Source organism: Rhipicephalus sanguineus, chromosome 7 (assembly GCF_013339695.2).
Source record: "Rhipicephalus sanguineus isolate Rsan-2018 chromosome 7, BIME_Rsan_1.4, whole genome shotgun sequence".
Lineage (NCBI taxonomy): Eukaryota > Metazoa > Arthropoda > Arachnida > Ixodida > Ixodidae > Rhipicephalus > Rhipicephalus sanguineus.
In genome coordinates this window covers 125,933,249-125,954,491 of record NC_051182.1, presented here as the reverse complement: position 1 = coordinate 125,954,491, position 21,243 = coordinate 125,933,249, and the positions used below count along the sequence as shown (strand labels likewise).

The 21,243-nt window shown below is 44.4% G+C and overlaps 1 protein-coding gene across 4 annotated transcripts in view; it reads right to left on the bottom strand.

Annotated features, from left to right (window-relative positions):
• LOC119399838 (BAI1-associated protein 3) overlaps window positions 1–21,243 on the bottom strand; it is a 501,956-nt gene that overhangs the window by 35,963 nt on the left and 444,750 nt on the right. Inside the window, exons 11-21 of one of the 4 annotated variants that reach the window (XM_049417861.1) lie at window positions 20,277–20,400; window positions 17,000–17,089; window positions 16,480–16,539; window positions 14,037–14,161; window positions 12,562–12,652; window positions 11,425–11,481; window positions 10,088–10,185; window positions 8,656–8,707; window positions 6,483–6,518; window positions 5,577–5,746; window positions 3,800–3,923 (exon numbers count right to left, since the gene is read on the bottom strand). In XM_049417861.1, the coding sequence (XP_049273818.1) occupies window positions 3,800–3,923; window positions 5,577–5,746; window positions 6,483–6,518; window positions 8,656–8,707; window positions 10,088–10,185; window positions 11,425–11,481; window positions 12,562–12,652; window positions 14,037–14,161; window positions 16,480–16,539; window positions 17,000–17,089; window positions 20,277–20,400 (1,027 nt within the window). The remainder of the gene's footprint in view (window positions 1–3,799; window positions 3,924–5,576; window positions 5,747–6,482; window positions 6,519–8,655; window positions 8,708–10,087; window positions 10,186–11,424; window positions 11,482–12,561; window positions 12,653–14,036; window positions 14,162–16,479; window positions 16,540–16,999; window positions 17,090–20,276; window positions 20,401–21,243) is intronic. The other 3 variants (XM_049417862.1, XM_049417863.1, XM_049417864.1) reach the window with 3 other exon arrangements.

Here is a 21,243-nt window from a genome sequence, read left to right as displayed (position 1 = left end):
TCGCAAACGCGGCCGCTGCAGCGAGCGAAGCGAAGCACCCCACCGGCCGCACCTTCTTTCCTCGAGATAAGCGCACGAAAGCGACCACGCCCTGTAGAGCGAAGAGCAACGGCATTCGCAGAAGCGGGGCGACGATCTTTAAAGTGCACCACACGCGCGCACGTCGCGCCATCTATGTGGCCACTAAGAAAGCATGCTGAATTACATGGTGTATATAAATAGCTCGCCGTTAGCAGGCTGAAAGACTTGCTGTCATGGCCTAACGTCTAACGCGGCGGGCTGCAAAGCGAGAGGTCGCCCGTTCGATTCCGCGCGTCGGAAAGAATTTCTGAATTATTTTCTTGTGGCTTTTCTATATATATACATACTTATACATATACGGTGAATGACGGCGACGGGGGCGGACATTTTCCAGCCGAGACTGTCCATATAATTGCTATCGCAATAAAAGAACAGAGGCTCCGCAAATTTGAGCGAACAAGTTCAGGATAACGAAACTTCAAAGCATCAAAGTAAGGGGGCAAGAGAGGCAATGTTGCACCACCACCAAACGTTTCCCGGTTTTTCTAGAGACTGAAATTTTTGTTGCCTCTGCCGGCATCAAAATACGTAGAACCTACCTTTCCTCGGCAAATGTACAAGCACACACACCAACGTGACACGGGCAAACATGCAGACACAGCAAGTAGCGTGACAGGCAGGCGCCGAAAGTGCTAACACAAACGGGCTGAATAATGCCGGGCGCAGGGTCACTGTACCTTCTTCTTATTCAGTAAAAAACCGGCAGGCATCTGCGCATTTCCAGAGGGTTGGCGATTGGGTAAGGCATAGGGAAGAGAAAGCCAGGCAGTCAGGAACAGGGTTTTTCGGCAAGGCATGTTGCTCAACCGAGGAGGTCCGAACACTCACCGTCGTGACAATTCAGTACAGATTGCTTTCTATTCTTCGAGATATAAGTACACAATGCGTTTAACCGCACTGCATCGATTTATTTTGCAGATAGTTGCGATTGCTGCCACTCTCAACAGTCATGGACGCTTGTGCATTGTCTCAATTGAGACGATGCACATGCATCGATGCATCGATACGGACGGACTGCTGCCAGCCTAAAACTGTCTGCATCTGCTAAGCGCATCTCAAAATCTCATAAGTGCCTTTGAGAAGATGCGAAACGTTGTCCCCATTTAGGAAATCTCATTTCATGATCCAAAGTGTTCACTTGCGCTCTGTGTGTCGTCGTCTCTTCCTTTAGTATCTGTGCTATTTGCGCATTTCAACACTTCAGCTCAGTGTCTGTTTTATGTCACACTAATTTTCTCTTCAAGGACATTCTTATGATGGATTTAGTAAACAATGATGAAAATGTAGCCACGTTTGTTTCGTGGAGTATATAATCGAATTCAATTGCCTTTTAGCCGTACGCTGTAAATTGTAGTCAGTGAAAGCGTTCGTTGTAAGCATCACAGGGCTAACTATTTCGCAGTAAACACGGCATTTCAATATGGGGCCTACACGCTTTTAAACTGCAATGTCTGTCTTCCACGTTTCTCACTTGTGTCCAAGAAAGCTAGGCAGCGTAGGCATCTCGGGCAGGCCTACAGCAGCAACCCCGAGAAGATATGGAAAGAAGCAGGAGCAGAGCAACGATACATGTTCACATGCGCATAGCAGTTCAATGCAGTATGTTCACCCCCTAGTACGGCGTCTGCAATGCCAGAAATTCAAAGCATTACTGGAACGGAAAACTGGACCGGCTACAATCGATTACTGTTTTTCCTATTCCTGGCAGCACGCTGGAATTTGGATGCTGTTTTCAAGCGGAAACACCTCACATACCAGAGGACACAAACACACTGAAACTTTCGGTATGGGGGCCAATAGCTTGACACTTTCGAGAACTGCCCGTTCAAAAATGCAACACAATATGTAACCAGAAAATTCTGATGTATTTGGGACATGGCATGGTGCGTTACCCTGTCGTCTGTCGCGACGCTCTCTTCTGTTGTATCAACAGGGCTCTGAAGTGCTACAAGAATTTTTTGCGTTATTTCAGAGAAATTGCTGTTATTAAAATTCGGTCCCTGTTGTGTAAACATATTTTACTGAGGTACCACAAATCTCTTTTTGTAGAACTTCAGCTCTCTGATGTAACACCACACGCGCGACAGCATTCACCTTAGTTGTCACGAGAAAGTGTTGCACAACGGAAAATTCTAACGCTGAATGTGGAATCTGAAATAACTTCAGAAAATTCTTGCTGTAACAACAGCAATTTCTGTTATCCAGATGGCAAGTTCTGTGGTCATTATCAACTGGATATGTCTGCACAGATGAGGCGCAATTAGAACGTGGTTGTAACAACTACAACAGTTTCAGTACGACTGCGCAACTAACGTTATGAATTACCAATTTGCCCAAAATGCTACTCATTAACTACAACAGGATTTCACAGAATACATTGAGGAAACGCATAGTACTGCTTATGACAAACTATTAATAGAGTTTTGCACATTTTACGTGGTTTAGAAATATGAAAATCCTGAACTAGTTCGGAAAGCCTCAAAACACAGGGATAAGCATGAGCGCCAAGTGTAATTCGCAGACACTGCATGCTCGTGGGATAGGGTCACATCAAGCAGGTTAGCAAATGAAGGTGTGCGTAAAGCAGTGACTCACCCTCTATCCAAGCGTGTTTGGCAAGCGCACAGAAAGGCAACAGGAAAACAAGCAGGTCACAATGATGTCACTGTTATCAGAGGACAAAGCAGGTCAATTTTCAAAGTACAAATTGAATAGCTTTTTAAATTGGCATAGAATGTGACAATTTTTATATGAAAGTCTTTGGGCACTCCATCAAACCATACGTTGTTATCTTAGCATTGTCTGCACACTGAATGTGGCAATATGGCTGCAGTCGGGCAAGTAGAAACAAAGGCATAACAAAAATGTCACCGAAAAAATCACGTTATCCTTACTTCAACAGACATATGTTATCAGGCCCCTATAGGATCTGTTCCACCTGTACTTGCAGAAGTGTAACCGCATTGACAACATGTAACGTCCTTTGAGTTCCAACCTCATAGTTTTTTTTTCTTGCCACTTTCACAATTGAAGCAGCATCGAGTACGCTTCTAACAGCCCAACACAGCTACTCAGTAGATCTGCCATTCCGCTGTGATGTTTTGAACTTCCCCATACGGAGCATTTGGTTTTTTTTGGCTTCAAAAGCTTAAAGTATGTTGAAAAGCTCATGTTACAGAGATCGTTCCCCGCATCCAATAATAATAAATAAATTATAGCTCATCGCTGCTACTTAAAATACCAAAAGTGTATGGAGTTAAATGTGGCGGAAAAAGAAAAACGTCTGCGGAGCCTACTTTTCTACAAGTGAGCTTCTCTTGGTCAGCACTCTAGAAGCCCGGCTGAGCCAGCGTTCCGAAAGGATGCAGATGTTTAGCAGAGTATATTCTGCAATGTTGGTTAAACTTCACCCTGGGAACAGCCTCTGCCATCACTTCTTAAGTTCTTTTGTATTTACCTTATTTGCTCAACAAAAAGTAGAGATGCCTTATCCGAAGCACGTGACCTCTACGAAAATATAAATACTTGAGGTACTCTCCGTTGATAAGTGAAAACCTCCGTTTTGCTGTAAACCAGCCTGTTTATTTTCATTAAAGTTTCCGGATGTCTTTCGGCAGTCCGCCAAAATTTTTTTTTTGTTTAAGAGATCTGGTATCCCAAATGAATACAGTGCAACATATCACACCACCTGTTTTTGTATTTCTGAGTAACAACGTACCCTGTCTAGTTCCAAGGCCTTGCGTATCCTTTGCCTGGCTTTGACCTTAGCGACCGCGAACCATCCTTGGACTGAGTCGGCGAACCAAAGGTGATAGTTCAGCATGGTCAGCTGCGGCCAATCCCTGAAAACAAGCGAAAATTCGATCAGTCAATGCATGACCATCAGTGGCCTTTCGGCCACGTGACATATCTCAATTAGGTAACGTGAGGTCGCTTCCCTCAAGGACCCTTTATCACGCGTGTCACGTAAGGCTGTACAAGTAGTGGACAATTTTACATGGCAACATCGGCATATTAAACAAAGGCAGGTGTACTCTGCAGAAAAACGGTTAACAACAAAAAGCAAATACAAGTGTTAGGCTACACGTTGGAGTCACAATGGCGAATCATTTCGGCAAGACTGAAATCCGCAATGAACGCCTGATGATAATGTGGCAGCTACAACGTGGTTGCGTTGATCGTAGTCTGCAACAGGTATAGAAGAATAAAATTAATGGGAGCTATGGGAAAGTTCAAATACGTTACGTTCTAGAGGCAGCCATTTTATCCTCTCCTCGCCTTCTATGAAGCTGCAGGGTTCCATGAAATGGAATATAAGTAAATAGGTTATCTTAAGGCTTATTAACGTATGCCAGATGCCGATGAATGAAAGGAAGCTGACTGAAAATAAGTGTACACACGCATTCAAACACACACTGCATAAGCACATCAGTTATTTGCCAATTTTTCTTAGCCCTCCATTACACACGAATACTAAGGCTAATATTTGTTATGTATTAAATTTCTGGCGTTGAAATCGTCATTTTAAGCGTTTAAGCATAGCGCAGAAGGTAGCACACGTTTGTTATCAGAAGGTCAAGTAAATTACATTGCTTTCAGAGCAAACGATCATGAAGTGTCGGGCTGTACTGTTGTCACACCTTAAGTGCGTCAAGGTACCATTTAGCTTTAACTTTAAAGCGCACTATTAAATTACTGCTTCTGCGACAGCCCGCAAAATAGAGAACGCTTCACGGAAGAGAAACCTTGTTTTTCCCACAATTTTATAGCGTAAAGCTACGAAAGAAATTAATGTGTATCTGCTCATGACCACATAATACAAACTATCATGACGGTGCGTTTACGTTGCGCAGAATGGTACTAACATGGTTATGTTTTACTGTGTGGTAGTGGCTTTTATCTCTATTTATTGATAATAGTGTGCTCCAATTATGTAGCCCGCTTTTTATTCGCATTTTTTGTATTCTTTCAATGTATTTGGTCAACTGCATTTTGGTTACGCCGCCCTGCTCCGTCTTTTGACTGCACCGTGTTTTGAATAAAAATAAACAAGCACCGCTTTCCCGGAAGAAAGCGTACATGTACAAGGAATATGCGTACTCTGTAGGGGTTCGTACCTGTGAGTACTGGTTTTCCCTACCAGCGGTCGTCTTGCCGGCTTCCGTACGGATAATTTACTGTATCGGGCCTCGATTCCCGGTGTGGAGTAATTTGCCCACGCGCTTCGGTCTGCTAGCCTCCTGAGTAGCCCACGTAGCAAGGCAACCGGCACGGAAATACGTTGGTCACGAGTTCGACTCTCGCGGAGCAGGACGAAATTCTCATCAAATATAAGGCGTTTGTTCCCTGAGGAATTGTTGTCGACCTTCCCTGTAGGCAACGTATATGGACGCATATACTGTATCCAATCTAGCATAACTGACATGTCACTGCCTGCATACGCAGCGGGTATACGTGCCACGTATAATATTGCCTACTCTGCGGACGATACTCACTCCTGCGGTATGTGCTCCCGAAATCTCACGAACTCCTGCAGCGCCATGTACAGCTCGAACAGGGCGGCACCCATGGAGATGTGTTCCTGCGAAAGCTCCTGAGCCGCCGAGTCGATGGCGTTCACCTGGCCGCAAACCTCTTGCACCTTGGCCGGAAGCTCAGCACCAGCCTGCGTGTGAATAGGTTAGTGAGGAGGTCGCGAGATACCCGTGATTAATTATTGCTTGAGTTTCACGTCCCGAAACCACGATACGATTATGAGGGACGTCGTTGTCGAGGGCTCTTGAAATTTCGACCACCTGCGGTCACTTAACGTGCGCCTAAATCTAACTACATGGGTCTCTAGAATTTCGCCGCCATCGAAACAATGCCGCTGCGGCCGGGTTTCAATCCCACGACCGTCGGGTCACCAGTCCAGTACCATAACCACTAGACCACCGCTGCGGTTAAGGAATGCCAGTGGTGTGCTGTGCATCGTGTATTTGCTTATTATTGAGGATACCCTCAAGGTACATGCGAGTACGTTGTAGAGGCGATTGCAATGAAGACTTTATTGTTTAATAGTTCGACAGAGGTGTCACGGTTATAGGCTTAGGGTAGATACTTCTCTACAATTGAAACGACGTACGGTGCTAAGGCCGAGCACCAAGAAAAGCGGCGAACATGGAGATGCATGCGCCACCTTTCTGGGTTCCCATAGGCAGCTCTGTACGTCGTTTAAATTGCAGATGGCAAGGCAGGCGGCTTTAGAGGATAGAAAGTTTCAACTTCAAACAGCCTCAGAATTGTGAAAATCGATAAAAAGGAACAGGTACTCCATTTTATGTCACTTCGCAGAGCTGCAGTGCGACATTGACAAAAAAAAGTTTCACGAACAAATGTAAATGCCAAAAACAGACACCTACCTCAGGACAGAGTTTCCTGGCGACACGTTCCCTCAACTAAAGCAGCATGCGAGCAAGAGACATAGCAGTGAAAAAAGCAGCCTAGAGGTTTGTGGCAAGAAAGAATGGAAAACGTTTCTACCTAAGCACAGATGCTAAACAAGAACTCCACATCTGCGAGTCAAATTAGCGTAGCGGTTTTCATCCTAAATTTGACAGGCAGATGTCAGAAATGCCACATATTTGACGCTTCTCTATGAAGATTGATAAGGCAACTGCCCGTATAGTCTTAAACCATTGTGAGCATTGCTCACTATATGCTGTGCTGTATTTCTGAGGAAACGTTTCTGAACTGACACTAGCCCTGTAAAAGATGGTATAGATTAGGAATATCATCTTAGCGACAGTCACCTGTCCCAATTCAGGCTTCGATGATCCGCAGGTTATGAAAGATTGTGCAACGCTGCAGGAGTTTAACGTAAGCATTTTCACATTTGCACAGCGTAAAATGAACTAGGGCAGATGAGAGGGCACAGCACAGACTAAGACAGATGAGAGGACACAACACAGGCGCCTGCGTTGTGTCCTCTCACCTGTCTTCGTTTCTTTTGCGCCGTGCAAACATGTCGATGCTAAATCACCAACTAGCCCAAGCTGCCGTTCTATTAAGCAAACAATTCAATTGTCTTGTCGAAACGTCAGGCTTAGTTCATTCCGTTCTGCAAAAGTAGATCAGAATCTTGTTTGAAAGAAAAGTTGCCACATCAAAGCTGCGCACTTGAGATGGCTAACACTCCCGAAAAGTACTTCGACGTTGACCTAGAGAAGAGATAGGTGGTTGGTTCATTTACAGGCAGACGTGCTGACAGCCGAAGCAGACTTGACTGCGACATGAACACCCTGCCAGTTCACAATAAGAATGAATAAAATCACGTACCACAGCCAAATATTGGGCAGGTATCACAAACTACAACGTTCAAAAGTTCCGTTGAATAAGGAAATGACCTGTCGCTGACTGCGGTAGCGGCACCACACAGGGCATTATGGCAAAGTTTCAAACCACAAGAACCAAAATTTGGGCGAATTTGTAGGAATTGATATTGAAAAAGTAGCGCGAAGGACAGGGACACAAGAAGGAACACGAAGACCAGACGAGTGTTCGTCTGTTCTTCGTTTTCCTTCTTGTGTCTCTGTCTCTTGCGCTACTTGCTCAATTATTCATTCGAAAGCACTACGTGTGTTATCGACAAGACACATATGCAGCACATGTCCATGTAAAAAAAGAGCCACAGGGATGAACTACAATGAAAAGACGACTGCCGCATACGTTTGACATCATCACAGCAGTTGAAGAACTAACGAAAGAACGAATACACATGTCACGAAACACAGCAAGCCCAATTCTGCGTAAGCTGTAGCGACTGCTGTACTTACTTTAGCATGTAAAATCTTTCACCAGTTTAACCTGTCCCTTCGGCCCAACGTCAGTTATTAAATAACAAACGTCGTCTGCAACGCAGCCGCTTTCTCTTTCGTTGTATATGTCCCTTGCACTAAACACACAGTGCAGAAAATGTTATTATTCACAAAGATGATTTTCCGTGGACGTCCCGCTGTCGTCCAAATCATGACGCCTACATGAAATCCAGTGTAGATATCCTTAGGATGATCGAGACAGAAAAAAATGGACTTTAAGAACAGCCGAAATGCAACAACCCTAGGTCATCCTAGGGATAACCGGCTCTGTACGAGAACGTCTATAATTCGGATGTCCGCGGGAGTTTCCTTGTCTATTGGGTAGTGAAATATGTCTTCAGCAGAAGTGACACTCACGTTTGCATAACTTAGATAGGTGCGACATCCAAATATCAACTATAATGTTTGCTCAGTACCGTGTTGTATGTACCTCAACAAGAAACACACATAAGACAACAATGACACTAACTGTACAGCGTCGAACGCTCTTCTGAATGACGCATCTGGCGAAACTGCCGCATTTAGTCGGGAGCACAAAGCCTTCTGTCTCTACATTTTGCTTTACTGAAACTTTAACTAGGGCGAGAATGTAAAACATTTTAGAGCTTTATAATTATTATGTGTAGGCAGTGCGAACAGCACTGCCCGTGTCGTGTCGGCAGTGCCATATACTCCTGTATTTGCCTTCTTTTAAAACGCGGTTTACTGCAGCACGTACCAGTTTCTCCAGCTGCTTGTACACAACTGCAGTGTAGTTCACACCAACGTACCTAGAAAAGAAAGAAAAGATGGGTGATTCTGTGACTCTTCTTACAACATATTGCAAAGCACGTCAATAACCGGCGCCAACAATCACTCACAAGGTAAATTGAACTCTTCTGAAGGAATCAAAGAATACGAAAATTCAACTCGACAACAATACCGGTTGCAAGAACATAAGTTGCGCACTTGAGGATTCTTTCTCTTTCTTTTTTTTGTCTCTAATTTCCTCTTTATTTCTCCCTCAGTCTCCCTCAGATGTTGACCCAAGCTTTTGAATACGTGCCGGAAAACATAATCGCTTCCTCCAAGAATCATTAGTATTCTCTCTAAATAGAGCGTTTGAGAGAGAGATACCACTTCGAGCCAAATTTGTGAGTAATCGTTTCTTCATCATCACCGTCATCATCATTATCGTTCTATTTTATGCTCTCCACAAGAAAAGTTCTTTTGCTGCCTTAACCATAATGTCTGTGTTCGAGTAGCACCTTCCTAGGAAGTCACCAATCGTTATTGTCTGGGTAGGTGTTACTAGAACACAGACATTATGGTTAAGGCAGCAAAAGAACTTTTCTTGTGGAGAGCATAAAATAAAGCGATGTCTAGGAAGATGTCATAACGGGTTAGAGGCTGACTGATTCCATAAATCGAACCTAGGACGGCGGAACGATGAGATGTCCATGTTTCTCTTCGAAGGGGCAAATGATGCATGACAGCACTGGCAGTCGTTGCAGTTGCCACTTTTATCACATATCGACACCTGTGAGAGCGAGATGAAGTTGACGAAGCCGTGCATGCTGACGTCACTGCTTGCGAAACAGGCTGGTGCTTTGAACGAGTTAGCATTGTGTGAGGTATCCTTGTAATTAGCGCGATTCATAATGTTTATACAAAAATAGAAAATAGTAAGTACCTGAGTACGCGGTATATTATTTATTTCGACATACTGCAATACCAAGCGGCGATCGCACGAGTGGTGAGTACATGAACAAAATTTCTAGAGAAAATACAGGCTGCAATGAAAAGCGTGTACGTCATCATATACAATATTCACACTTTCGCCACAAGTGCGAGGAAATGAATGCAATAGCAACATGTCGGACAGTTATACAATGTAAGGGCTCACTATTTTAGGGATCGAGGCCGCTGCAGCGAGCGAAGTGACCTTTCTGTTGTTTAGGGGTTTAACACAACCTTTGCTATGAGCCCAACACAAACATATGAGCCTTCTGCTCATTCCCCCTGGACATACGCGGGCGGTGTCAAATATTGCAGGTGTCATATCTTCAACAGTTGAAACCACGGCAAACTTCGCCCTCACGCTTAGCAACGTATCAACATAGCCACTCAGCGACGAATAAGTGTTGGCTTAGGAAAGGAGGGTCACTTACGTTTCGAAGACTGCGTTGTAATACTTGATGCCCTTGTGCAGGTCAGCGTTGAGAGCGTTGGTCAGTTCGGTTAGGCTCGCCAGTACCGTCTGTTCAGTCTGTTAAAAAGTCAGACACGTCGTAGCTAAAGCCGTCATGTAACTATAGAGCAATCAAGTGAAAAGCGAATATTTTGTGTTGTAACGTTCCCCTGTAGGTGTTCACAGAAAGCTGCCCAGTCGCTGATCGACGATTGAGCGCTTTCATAAATAATTCTGATGTCTGGGGATCTTGTACAAGCTTCATCGGAATTGATAAAGTACATATACCACTTCGACCGACACGTCAGCCTGTTATGCTACAGAAATTTCTACCATTAGGACAAGATACTGAATAAACGAAAATAGAGGCTCCAAAAATTCGACGAGCGCGTTTTTGTTGGTGTTGTGCCCACTAGGTCACTGTTGCCCGATTTTCCAGAAAAGCCCAATTTTCAACTATATATTTTCGTATCACATCCTCGCTACAAGTATATTATGAGCAAACAAAAACAATATTGCAGTTGTGGTAACGCGTTTGGTAGAACCTACTAAAGCGTCCTGCGTACTTCGAAATTTTAGTAACACCGCGAATATCTGAACTTAGTATGTTCTTGTTTATGTACAGGGGCGATGAAAGAAACGCGAACAGTGCGGCATCTACACGCTTTGATGTGTAGCATTTCTTTTCAAGCAGTTATAGCCTACATGGTAATAAAAAGCAACTACGGTCATCCATGACACAATCAAGGACCACTCCAGCATCTGTTCACTGCAGCCAAGTTCAGTGCGCGATGACAACAGCGCGCCGCTCTGTTCGCGTTTCTTTCCATTACCCCTGTACATACTCCTACTTTCTTAAAGCGCTTATTAGATCGCGATTTTTTCTCACTCATCTTATTACACCGTTATACTTATGCATCTCCACGCTCTACGATAACAGACATGATTTGTAAGCGCTCATCTACAACGTCTTTTGTGTAGTTAATCAACGTGCGTTACGTCACAGCCTTTCAACTGACCGGAAGACTGCCGCTAAAAATAGCGCGTTTCTGACACCTGTGCATTCTGCGACCGAATTAAATAGCTATCATATAATTCCTAGCAACACATTTGCATCCCTTTTGTGTCGATTGAAAGAATATGCGTACATTCAAACTGGCTTTTAAGTTCCCGATCGAAAAAGCAATGTTCGGGTGCAAGCACTGTGACCATCACGACAGCCTTGGTACAAAGCCTCACAACATCATCGTACGTCACTGCCGGTATAACAACAGCTCGATTTGTCGTAACCAGAAAAGAGTATGTCAATCCACTCACCAAAACTAACGGTTGATGAAGGGCGTGGGTGCACCGAAACCAGTCCGCACAGCCCTTCTGCGAAACCAGAAGAGCACATGTGGGGCAATATTGGACTCCTACTTTCGTTCGAACTGAATTTACCACTATTACTTTATTCAATGGTAAAGGATTTCCTTGGCTACACTACACTGAATTAAGACTTTATACTCGTTTGCAGTGAGCAACGGAATAAACGCGGGCAAATCAAATAAATTAACACCTTTAAAGAGATGCTTTCAAGTCAAACATCCTGTACATGAACATTGTCATCAACGATTGCGCTCGTAACAGATTGAAACCAAACCACAACAATGCCAGTCGTGAGGTCGGTTGAGGGGTGGAAACACATTACTTTATTTGAATCCTTAGCAGCCATTCTTTTGTGTTGTTTCACTGGGTATACTCTTCTGCACTCCCTTCTATAACATGTTCAAGCTCTAAACCTATAGTTTAATGAATTCATTCATTCATAACCATATCACGCATCATTCGAAGCACGAATTGAGCTTCGCGTTTCGGTATCCAGGCCATTCAAGCAACTGAAGTTCACTGTGTGAACGCTCTGTATGTGTTCGCGCATTTCAACAGAACGCCCAGTATGGTCAACATTACCTGCCCACATGGCAAAATTGCTCCTTAAGTGTAATTAAATTACAGTGCAGATTACAGATGACCGAAATTAATGACATTACGTAACTATTACTCTTGAAAATAATGAAGTTACTAAGAAATTACCTTAACAAAGGTTAGTCAAGCAACGTTATTCAAGGTGTCGAATTGGGATGCTACGTGGCTCTTCTGTAGACTGCCTCATACTTACGCTTGAGTCTGAGCGCTCAGAGTAACTTGTGCTCGTTATTTTTCTTGTCTTGTTTGGTCAAATTTTTATGCCATAAGTGAAGCGGACATACCACACTTTAGCCGAATGTAATTCAAAAAGTAATGAACAATTTTCTTGCAATTGCTCGTTTGAAGTATTTCAATACGTTACTAAATTACGGGCCCGGAAGTGCCCTTCATTCCATCATTCATAACAGCGAAAGGTAATTTAATTACTGAAATTTCATTACTGTAATTGCGTTAGAGCCAAGTCTGATTACCAGCGTTGCGTCTTACCTTGAGCGTGTTTGTGATTTCGACGCTGAGCTGGTTCCTGAAGGGGCAGGACCACTGGAATGCTTTCATCCGGTAGATGAGCGCCAGACATCTGCAGCGCGGGTGGGATTAAAGGAGTTAATGCAGCGACGCAAATGGAGTGGTCTGTAAGCAAAGGCGTGCAGAATAATAGCGGTAGTTGCTAAGGTTGAGCAGATTTATTTAGCAAGACTGGTAACCCTTAGAGACGCTTTGTACACAATTGTGTGAACACTTGTTTTTGCTCTTTGTTCGGCTAGTGGCTAAAAAATGAGCAATATGCATGCTGCTTTGGATTAATGTAACCTCCTGCGTAATAAATATCTATTCATATAACTTCACTTTTCAGTGTACATTTGAATAGAATAATTTGCTGAAAGCACTACCATGATCAACGAGCCGTTCGACGTACCGCTTTTCGCAAGCCACTGCAAAAGTATTTTTCTTTGCTCAAGTGAACATAACTGAAAACAAATTTGCACTATATTTCTAGCTTGAGATTTGATTATATGTATGCAATAACAGAGCATGAATGACTTAGAGGTAAACATATATTTATTATATTTATTACGATTTCATTGAGATTAATTTCCAAAACCCTTAAATCAACATATTCCGGCATTATTTTTCGTTTAATGGAATATCGGGTGCCCTTAAATAACGTTTTGTAACGGTGGCGTATTTACAGAGTTCTTCATAGGTGGCGTTGAAAGGGTTAACACAGCAGGAAGTTCTTGAACAAATACCTTTTTTTTCTCTGGTTTATGCAACTTCCGCATAAATCAAGTGTACAAAGCGCACGAAGTCTTATTTCAACTAATTACGCAGAAATACTAGCTTTTTTTTGTAGCCACCAGAACAAAAAGTAAATACTTAATTGGCTCAGTCGCGCAACACCGTTTATATTGTAGTATAAGCGGAAACACAATCTAAGCACGCACAAATAAAACAATAAAAAAACATCGAGCACAGTGCAGAATACGACGTGTGACCGAAGGTCAGCATACCATTGAGTGGCAGAATGCGCTTCTATCACAAGTAATGGGATCGTTAGGCCAGCTTCGTGCATTAATGTGGCAATGGAGAGCGTATATATCCCCGTTAGGCTACAATTAACGCACTGTATTCGCCAACAGTCGGCTCAAACCGCTAACAGCGAAGCGCCGCTATGTACATTTGGATGCAGTGCCACAAACCGCCTATCCACACTAACGCGGCGACGGTGCTGCCATCTGTAGTCTGGTCTCGCGGCGAATAGCTGTTACTCTGTACGTACGATATTTATAATAAACGAAATCGCCCAAATCAAACTCTTGTTGCTGAACTTACTTGTCGAGTTTCTTTGTTATTCTCCAGGTCAATTCCCCGGATAGTCCTGGATCAATCCTTCGATCCAGTTTCCCCTGCTTCCCGCGGAGGATCACCGATACGTTCATTTATGGCAGTTGTTCACTCACTTGAGCAGGTGAACAAGCTTGTGCTCGGCTTCCTCGTGGGTCAAGGGGAAGAGGTCGCGGTGCTTTTGGAGTAGCTCGAGGCAGTAGTCGATGAACACGTTGAAGGACTCGGCGAGGCAGGCCTCCTACGCGCGAGGTCAGGAAAGAGACGAGGCAATCTCGTGAGAACACAAAGAACGACCCGGACACACAAGTGAGGGACATCGCATCGCATCTCTGTTGTTCCATGGGCTCCGTGCAGACTTCTGATTAATGAAGCGAGACTAGGAATGGGATGGACAAAAGGCAGAGCTGCCGCGTCACTGTAATTTGTCACGGGATTGTCGTCTCTCCCGTTCTCCTTGGTTCTTTCTCTGTCTGATTTTTGTTTCTAATGTGAAACATTCTATATCAAACAATGTAGACTTTCAGAGATGTTTGGCCTTCCAAAAAACAACTTTAATAGTTAAAAGTGGGGCAAAATTCTCAAGTGATGTCAAGTAGCACGTACAAGGTTTGACGTAAAATGATAAAAAGGACAAAATATACATTTATACGTAAGTTAATCTTGAAAATACAGCGTGTACTTTGTGTGAAGCCCTTTTTTGGTATTGCGCTATATTATCAACACTGGATAGTATTTCGTAAGTGCTACCAATATCGCCTAATGTGTTAGAAATATGTTATCATCACAATGTAATAATTATAATATATCAACACTACTACATCTCTACCTTACTCTATTGAACGCTTCGAGATGTACGACAGTTCCCGTTGGAGAAATTCGGCACAATTTTTTTCGTGTCTGTGATTTTAGAACAGTTTTGCGTATACCTGTGGCCAAATTTTTTTGTTAATTATATTTATTAAAGAAAACGAAGAGACCAATCTGGAAGCGAGAAAAATAGTTTAACAGTGTTCTTTCTTGTCATTTTGAAAGTTTAAGGCGATCCAACCTATCCGATCAGAAGTTCCCTCAAGTTGTGTGCAACTGCAAGGCGGCACGTACACAGATTGGGAGGATCAATGGTTACGCTTTACAACCTTCTGCAGAACTTACAAGAGCATCTGCACAATTTTTTTAACAGTTCATTAAAAGTGACCTCATTTTTACGATTGCCTCGCAGTGTTTCGCCAAACATTCCAGTATCATAACACTGTTTTTAGTGCGGTATTAATCGGTTGATTAGTAAAAGAATCAGTTCATGCTAAACATTCCTTATTTTAATGCGCTAGAATTATATCTCACAAAGTTTCACATGTACAAGTGTGAAAAGAATCACAAAATTTTAGACATGGCGATGGAAGAGAACGTTCGCTTTGCGTAGAATGAAATGTGTTATTCACTGCGCATCTGCTGATGCAGATCAAATGTGAAAAGAAATGAGCAGATGCAGTTTGAACAAAGACGTAAAGAGAGCATAAAACTTATGAGTACAGGAAGCGGTATGCACGGCGACAGACATTTGTACGAAAGAGACATACTTTTGCAGTGAAGTAAGTTCACGAAGTAAGCTTACACGCGGCACACAGGACTTCTCAGTGCAGACATCGCAGAAAATGAGTTTTTCGGAACACACAGAGAGCCAGAAGAAACGCGAATGTCAGCGAGTCCAGACGCTTGCGCTTTTCATACCTAAGTGCGTTGTCTTGTCACTCCTCCCTCACAGGCAAAAAAAGAAGAGTTTGTTTCCTAGGAAATGCATTCATTGTGATGGGGCAACAGATACTTCAGGTGAGGTTACTCAGCAGAATAATGTCTGCAGACTGATAAGCCTTGCTGTAAAAGTTTATTTTGAAAACAGGTTCGCGATACTAAGCTTAAACTTAGGAGGCGACCCTTGTCGATGTCTGTCATACAAGCAGGAGTTCGGAAAGCGTATTAGGTATGTGTCAGCAGTACATATTCGCCGGATTCTTTCGAAGAATTGTATCTTATTGTGGGAAGATGTTTATCAAAAGACAGAAGATGCAGCACCCACGTTTTTGCTCGCCACTTTTCTCAAGTCGCTTCGGTTCTTAGATCGGAAGGTACATTTTGTCGTGCCTGGCTGCGACATCATATCAACGCCATTAAATATTACTGGAACGCAGTTAACAACAGCTACGTCGATACCACGCTACATTTGCAGTATAGCAGGACGACAGAACCTCGAATACTAAACGAAATATTTGCTGCCAGCTCTTGCGCTAATATGGATGGACGTCAGCTACCAAGGAAGATGCAGGTAACTTGTGCCCGTGCGGTAAACATGTGGAGTCGCGTGAAGTATTCGTCTTGAACACATATAGCAGGACTGCGCGAAATGGTCTACGCTTATCTGCTTTTGTTGCAAACCCATACGAACTCTAATACGAACACAATACAAGAACCTCCATTCGATACTCCATTCGATAAGTTTCTGAAGACTATGTTCTTTAAAATGTGCCCTAACATGCGAAGAAAGTTGAAGAGGACCCTCACTTCTTGAGGCAACAAGCGCCTTTGTTGTCTCTCCGGCCCGTACTGGTTCGCCGATGAATCCTGGCAAGAACAGGTGAGGTCATTCATCGGTGAACGCATTCGAAAGGTGCGAATGGCACGCAGTGCATCCCTCAAAGCTGCGAGACGAAGGCGAACCTCCTCCCAGTGCTGTTAGTGCGTTCCCCCAAACAGCGATTACAACGCTTTGTAAAGCGTTCCGAGGTGATAAGTACAAAGTAGTGAAGAAGGTGTCAATATGGCGTCAATGTGTAAAGTGAAACTCATGCTTGGTTGAAGGCATCCAGAAGATTATGAGTCAGACGGAGGATGAGAACAGATAAGCAGTGGAAGAAATGAAGAGATGGAGATGCAAGTCTTTGAGGACGAAGGCTTGTGAATTACTGCAAAGATCGTAAGAGGCGACAGACAAGAAAGCAACCACCAGGCTTGAAAAGAAGAGGGAGTTGCAGAAGAAGAAATGAGCTTCAAGATGGAGCAGCGCTGTTTCTGATAGGCTCACTTCTTTCTTCGACAACCTTGGAGTCGTATCTTCCTTGACTTCAGCCTGAATCACAAGTCTTTCACGTATCGGTATGTCCTCGTTCGGGTCCTAGAAAAAGAAAAAAAACATAAAAGAACTCAAACTGCATGAATGAATAGACACGATGTTTGGCATTGCCACAGTAGTGAAAATTTCACTCGTGAAGGATAAGCTTGCTGAAGTAAAAGGATGGGGCGAAGAAGGTGGCGAAGAAAATGGCGTAGAAGGTCCCGGGCAGAGCTGGGAATCTTGCGCTTTGCGACCCGGTCATTCAAACCTTACCATGGAACATGGAGGTACGAGACTTGGACGATGGATACCTTCTTCGTTTTTATGCACACTTGCCAACCATCAGGACGTTGAGAAGAGGCACACCCTGCGTATAAGCTTCTGGCCAAAGCAAAGTCAGAAACGGGGCAGCAGAAGGCGACAGCTTCAGAAATTGGCGTCCTCGATCGTCAGCATATTCAAGGACGACCTCTTCTACTAAACGGCACCTTTCACATTTTTTTCAACGTTCTAGCTACAGGCGTGGAATACGATTGCCATTATTAATGACCATTACATCGCTAAGCCCCAGAAGCGTATGCGTAAATAGAAAAAGTTAAATTGTGATTTTTTTATTTAGAGAACTATTGCAGCTATACAAATATTTCACACCTCTCTTCCTTAGCAGTGTAAAGGCGATTAAAGATGGGCCATCAATCTCTTGTCCTCGCTGCTACACAATAACAAGGCACACTTTACAATTCCTGCACTTGAAGTGCCGGAGTTTTCAATGAAACAACAAGCAATGAGCGCGTTAACGATTCGCTTAGAGCGCTTCAATAGACGCATTCTACAGCAGACTGTCCTCGCGGAACAAACAGCACCCCTCCATCCATTCTTTTCTTCACACCAAGCCGAATTATGACCAACAATACGTTGAATCTCCCATAGATAAGCGATGCGAAAGGAAGCAGAGGCAGTCAGCGTATGCGCATGTTGAGTGCGAAAGGTGTAGTAGCTTTGTCTATATAGGCCAATGTCACACAGCTTCAGATATATGTATCTTATCCACACCTCTGCAGCGTCCATGGCTACAAGCTCTCGCTCTTCGTCCAGTCGGGTCATTCTGTTTTTCATGCTGCCACGCAAAGACGACCAGCTCCTTTTGCGCTTCTTCCAGAACTTCACAAACTTGCGCTTGATGCCCCTAGAACGTCCCTGCTCCTTCTGGTCACCCGCATGCTCGGCGGGTTGAAACTCGACGCTGATCTCTGTCACGTGGGCATCGTCGTATCCGAGGTTTTCGTCGATGTGGCCGTCTGACAGCGCTGCGCATTCCCGTGTTCCCGCGACGACAGCTGCGTCCTAGGTAAAAAGTCTAGGCGTATTATATCGTCAGTTGCCACACGATATGAATAGGCGCCCAGCTTCACGCTATGCCAGTACCAGAAAATGGTAGCCTGGTGACGTAAGTGTACCGTATCATATGTGAGAGCACATCTTGGCATAGTGTCGCACCCCTTGGTTTATGGGGCTTGACGTTCCAATGTTTCTCACGTTCGAAAGTGACAGGCTCCAGATAATTTACGCCACCTGCGGTTCAACGTACACCGACATCGCCCAATACACGAGTCTTTAGCAAAGTGGCTTTATCAAATTGCGACCGCCGTGGCTTCTGGGTAAGCAGCCGAGCAGCGTACTCACTGAGCCACTGCGGTACCACTCCCCCTTTCCCACTACAATTTGCTTGTGAAGGAGTGGTAGCCGGTGTCCTAGATTTACCCTATTTAATATCATCCTACATCCAACCTACCATAACTGCCCGCGTCCTACCAACGCAGGCTCGTGTGGCTCGTGTTGGCTCGTGTTGGCTCGTGGTGGCTGGATCATGGCTTATGCTGGCTAAATGAAGACTAATATCGGTTTAGTTGTGGCTTAAGCTGGCTAAATGTTGGTAACTGTCGGCTAACGTTGGACAATGTAGCCTATCCGTTGTCATATCAGCAGCAATGTCTTTATTTAATCCCAATGCGTCGATGCTCTCCCATGAACTAACGAACATCGTGAGCTTCTGGTTCTGCCGGACATTTCATCACGTGGAAATTGAGTTACGTTTTAGTTGGTGACCATTTTTCGCAGGACTTCATTACTTCTACATTTGTCCCTTGTTGCTAGACGCACCTTTCGCGCTGTCATGCTTTTGGTTAACACAGCTTTTTGACTTGCTAGTACCCGAAGATGGAGACGACGATTATGTTTTTGAAAGCTATCTACACCTACACACGCAACACTTGTTTCTATGTGACCCCTTGGTTAACCAAAAAAGTAATCATCTTGCATTACCATGCAGGCTGTCAACGCAGAACATATCGGAGTCCACTCACACAGCATCTATACATTGCATAAGAATGGAAGCTTGAGCGAGTTGGTATGCGTTCATCTTTGTGGAACAGCGCTCACGAGACGACGACGAAGTAAAAGAAGGCACAGGACAGGCACAGAACAGCGCCTGTCCTGTGCCTTCTTTTACTTCGTCGTCGTCTCGTGAGCGCTGTTCCACAAAGATGAATCTATACATTGCTACGTTGAACCACTTCCTCCTCCATGTATTACACGAATCTCGGCGGCTCTATAAGAGAAAGACCCAAGGGGAAACTATTGCGAGGATTCAATCTTAACCAACAACTCCGATTAGATATTCCATTAAATTTCGCGCCGCAAGCCACCGGATGCTTGTGAAGCAACTTCATGGTCATGTATTGTAATTGTAGTACACCGGAACTATAGGCGTACGCATTTTACCTGAGCTTAGTGATTTTTTTCACTCGCGCGACTGCAGCTGCCAAGCATGCGAACCAATCAAGTGTGCAGGAACAGGGCCTGCGCAGGTTTACGCGACGATGGCGTTGCTGCGAGCTGAAGTCGACGTAATCACCAGGAATTTTACGAGCTGAGACAGGTTTGTCGCGCTAGACCGATGTTAACACTGGTCTCACGCAATCTCACGCAACTTTTGCCAATGTGAACAAGCCCTTGGTCTTACTAGAACGACCACGGACACTGTGCAAGGACGTTTCTCACATTCTTTTGACATTCCTGCAACAGAATCAAGTGGGTCATTCACAGTGACTTATGCGTGACGTAGAAAGACACACTCTAAAAGTCCGGCTGCACCTGCCAGGATAACACCGGCTGTATACCAATACCATCCTTACAACCCCCAAATGTGTTATATAACTTCATGTTCACTTCGCTCATGTGGACATACCTCGTCCCTTGACAGCGGCCGTTCCGAGTCGTCCCAGGCGCGGTCCAGGTCGTCCAGCAGCTGCCACAAAAGCGCGTAGTCCAAGGAGACAGCCATGTGCTTCCGTGAGTACATCACCCATCGGCTGCGCAAGTAAGAACAAGTATTGTCGTGGTTGAACGCGGTTGAACCAAGTTTGCCAAGCGATAGCTCGGTTCGCTTGCTTTGGTAGAGGATGAGAGCATTGGTCTTCAGAGAGTTAACTTTACCTCATGTATCTGTTTAGGCAAGGAAGGCCGTAGTCTACACGCTTAGACTACATGCCGCGCCAAGGGAGCCAACGAGTTGCAATACAAGACAGCGCACAGACACTGCCCGGCGCCATCGGCGCTCTCAGTGCGGACGCGCTGCTAACTTGCATCCAGCAAGCGCCTCTAGCAGCGCCGGCACTGGAGACTCACCTTGAGCCGCTGTTAGTTTTCGCGAACGCGCCGCACTAGGTTTCCTTAAGGACTTTTGCAGGCGTCGACCTAGGCCGTGCTTCAAGGTCAAACGCATGCGCAAAGGCGTTTTCTAGATTCTAGGTAGAGCTATCACTGTAAAAATGCACGCTCGCTTCGCTAAGACAGGATCAACATGATCCCTTTGAAACCCAAGAAGCACCTAGTTCAGCTGTTCAGTGTTTGCCCAATAACTGCCTCTTAGTTGTTATTTCTTCTTACATTTCCCTTTCTTATCTCTCATTCCTTTCTACTTCACAAAGGTACAGGCGCTGGCCGGATACGTGCTTGGTTAATCTCTTTACCTTTTCCTCTGCAATGCTCTGTCGCTTTAGTTGCACCAATTCATCTTAGTAATCTGCATGCTGACGTTGTCGTGATGGGGCCCGCCGAGGTGTACGCATTAACATCTTACAGCTGAACTGCGGTAACGTCAAAGTCTTCATCCAGGCATTTTTGTGGTCACGGCACGGTAAGCACGTATAGCT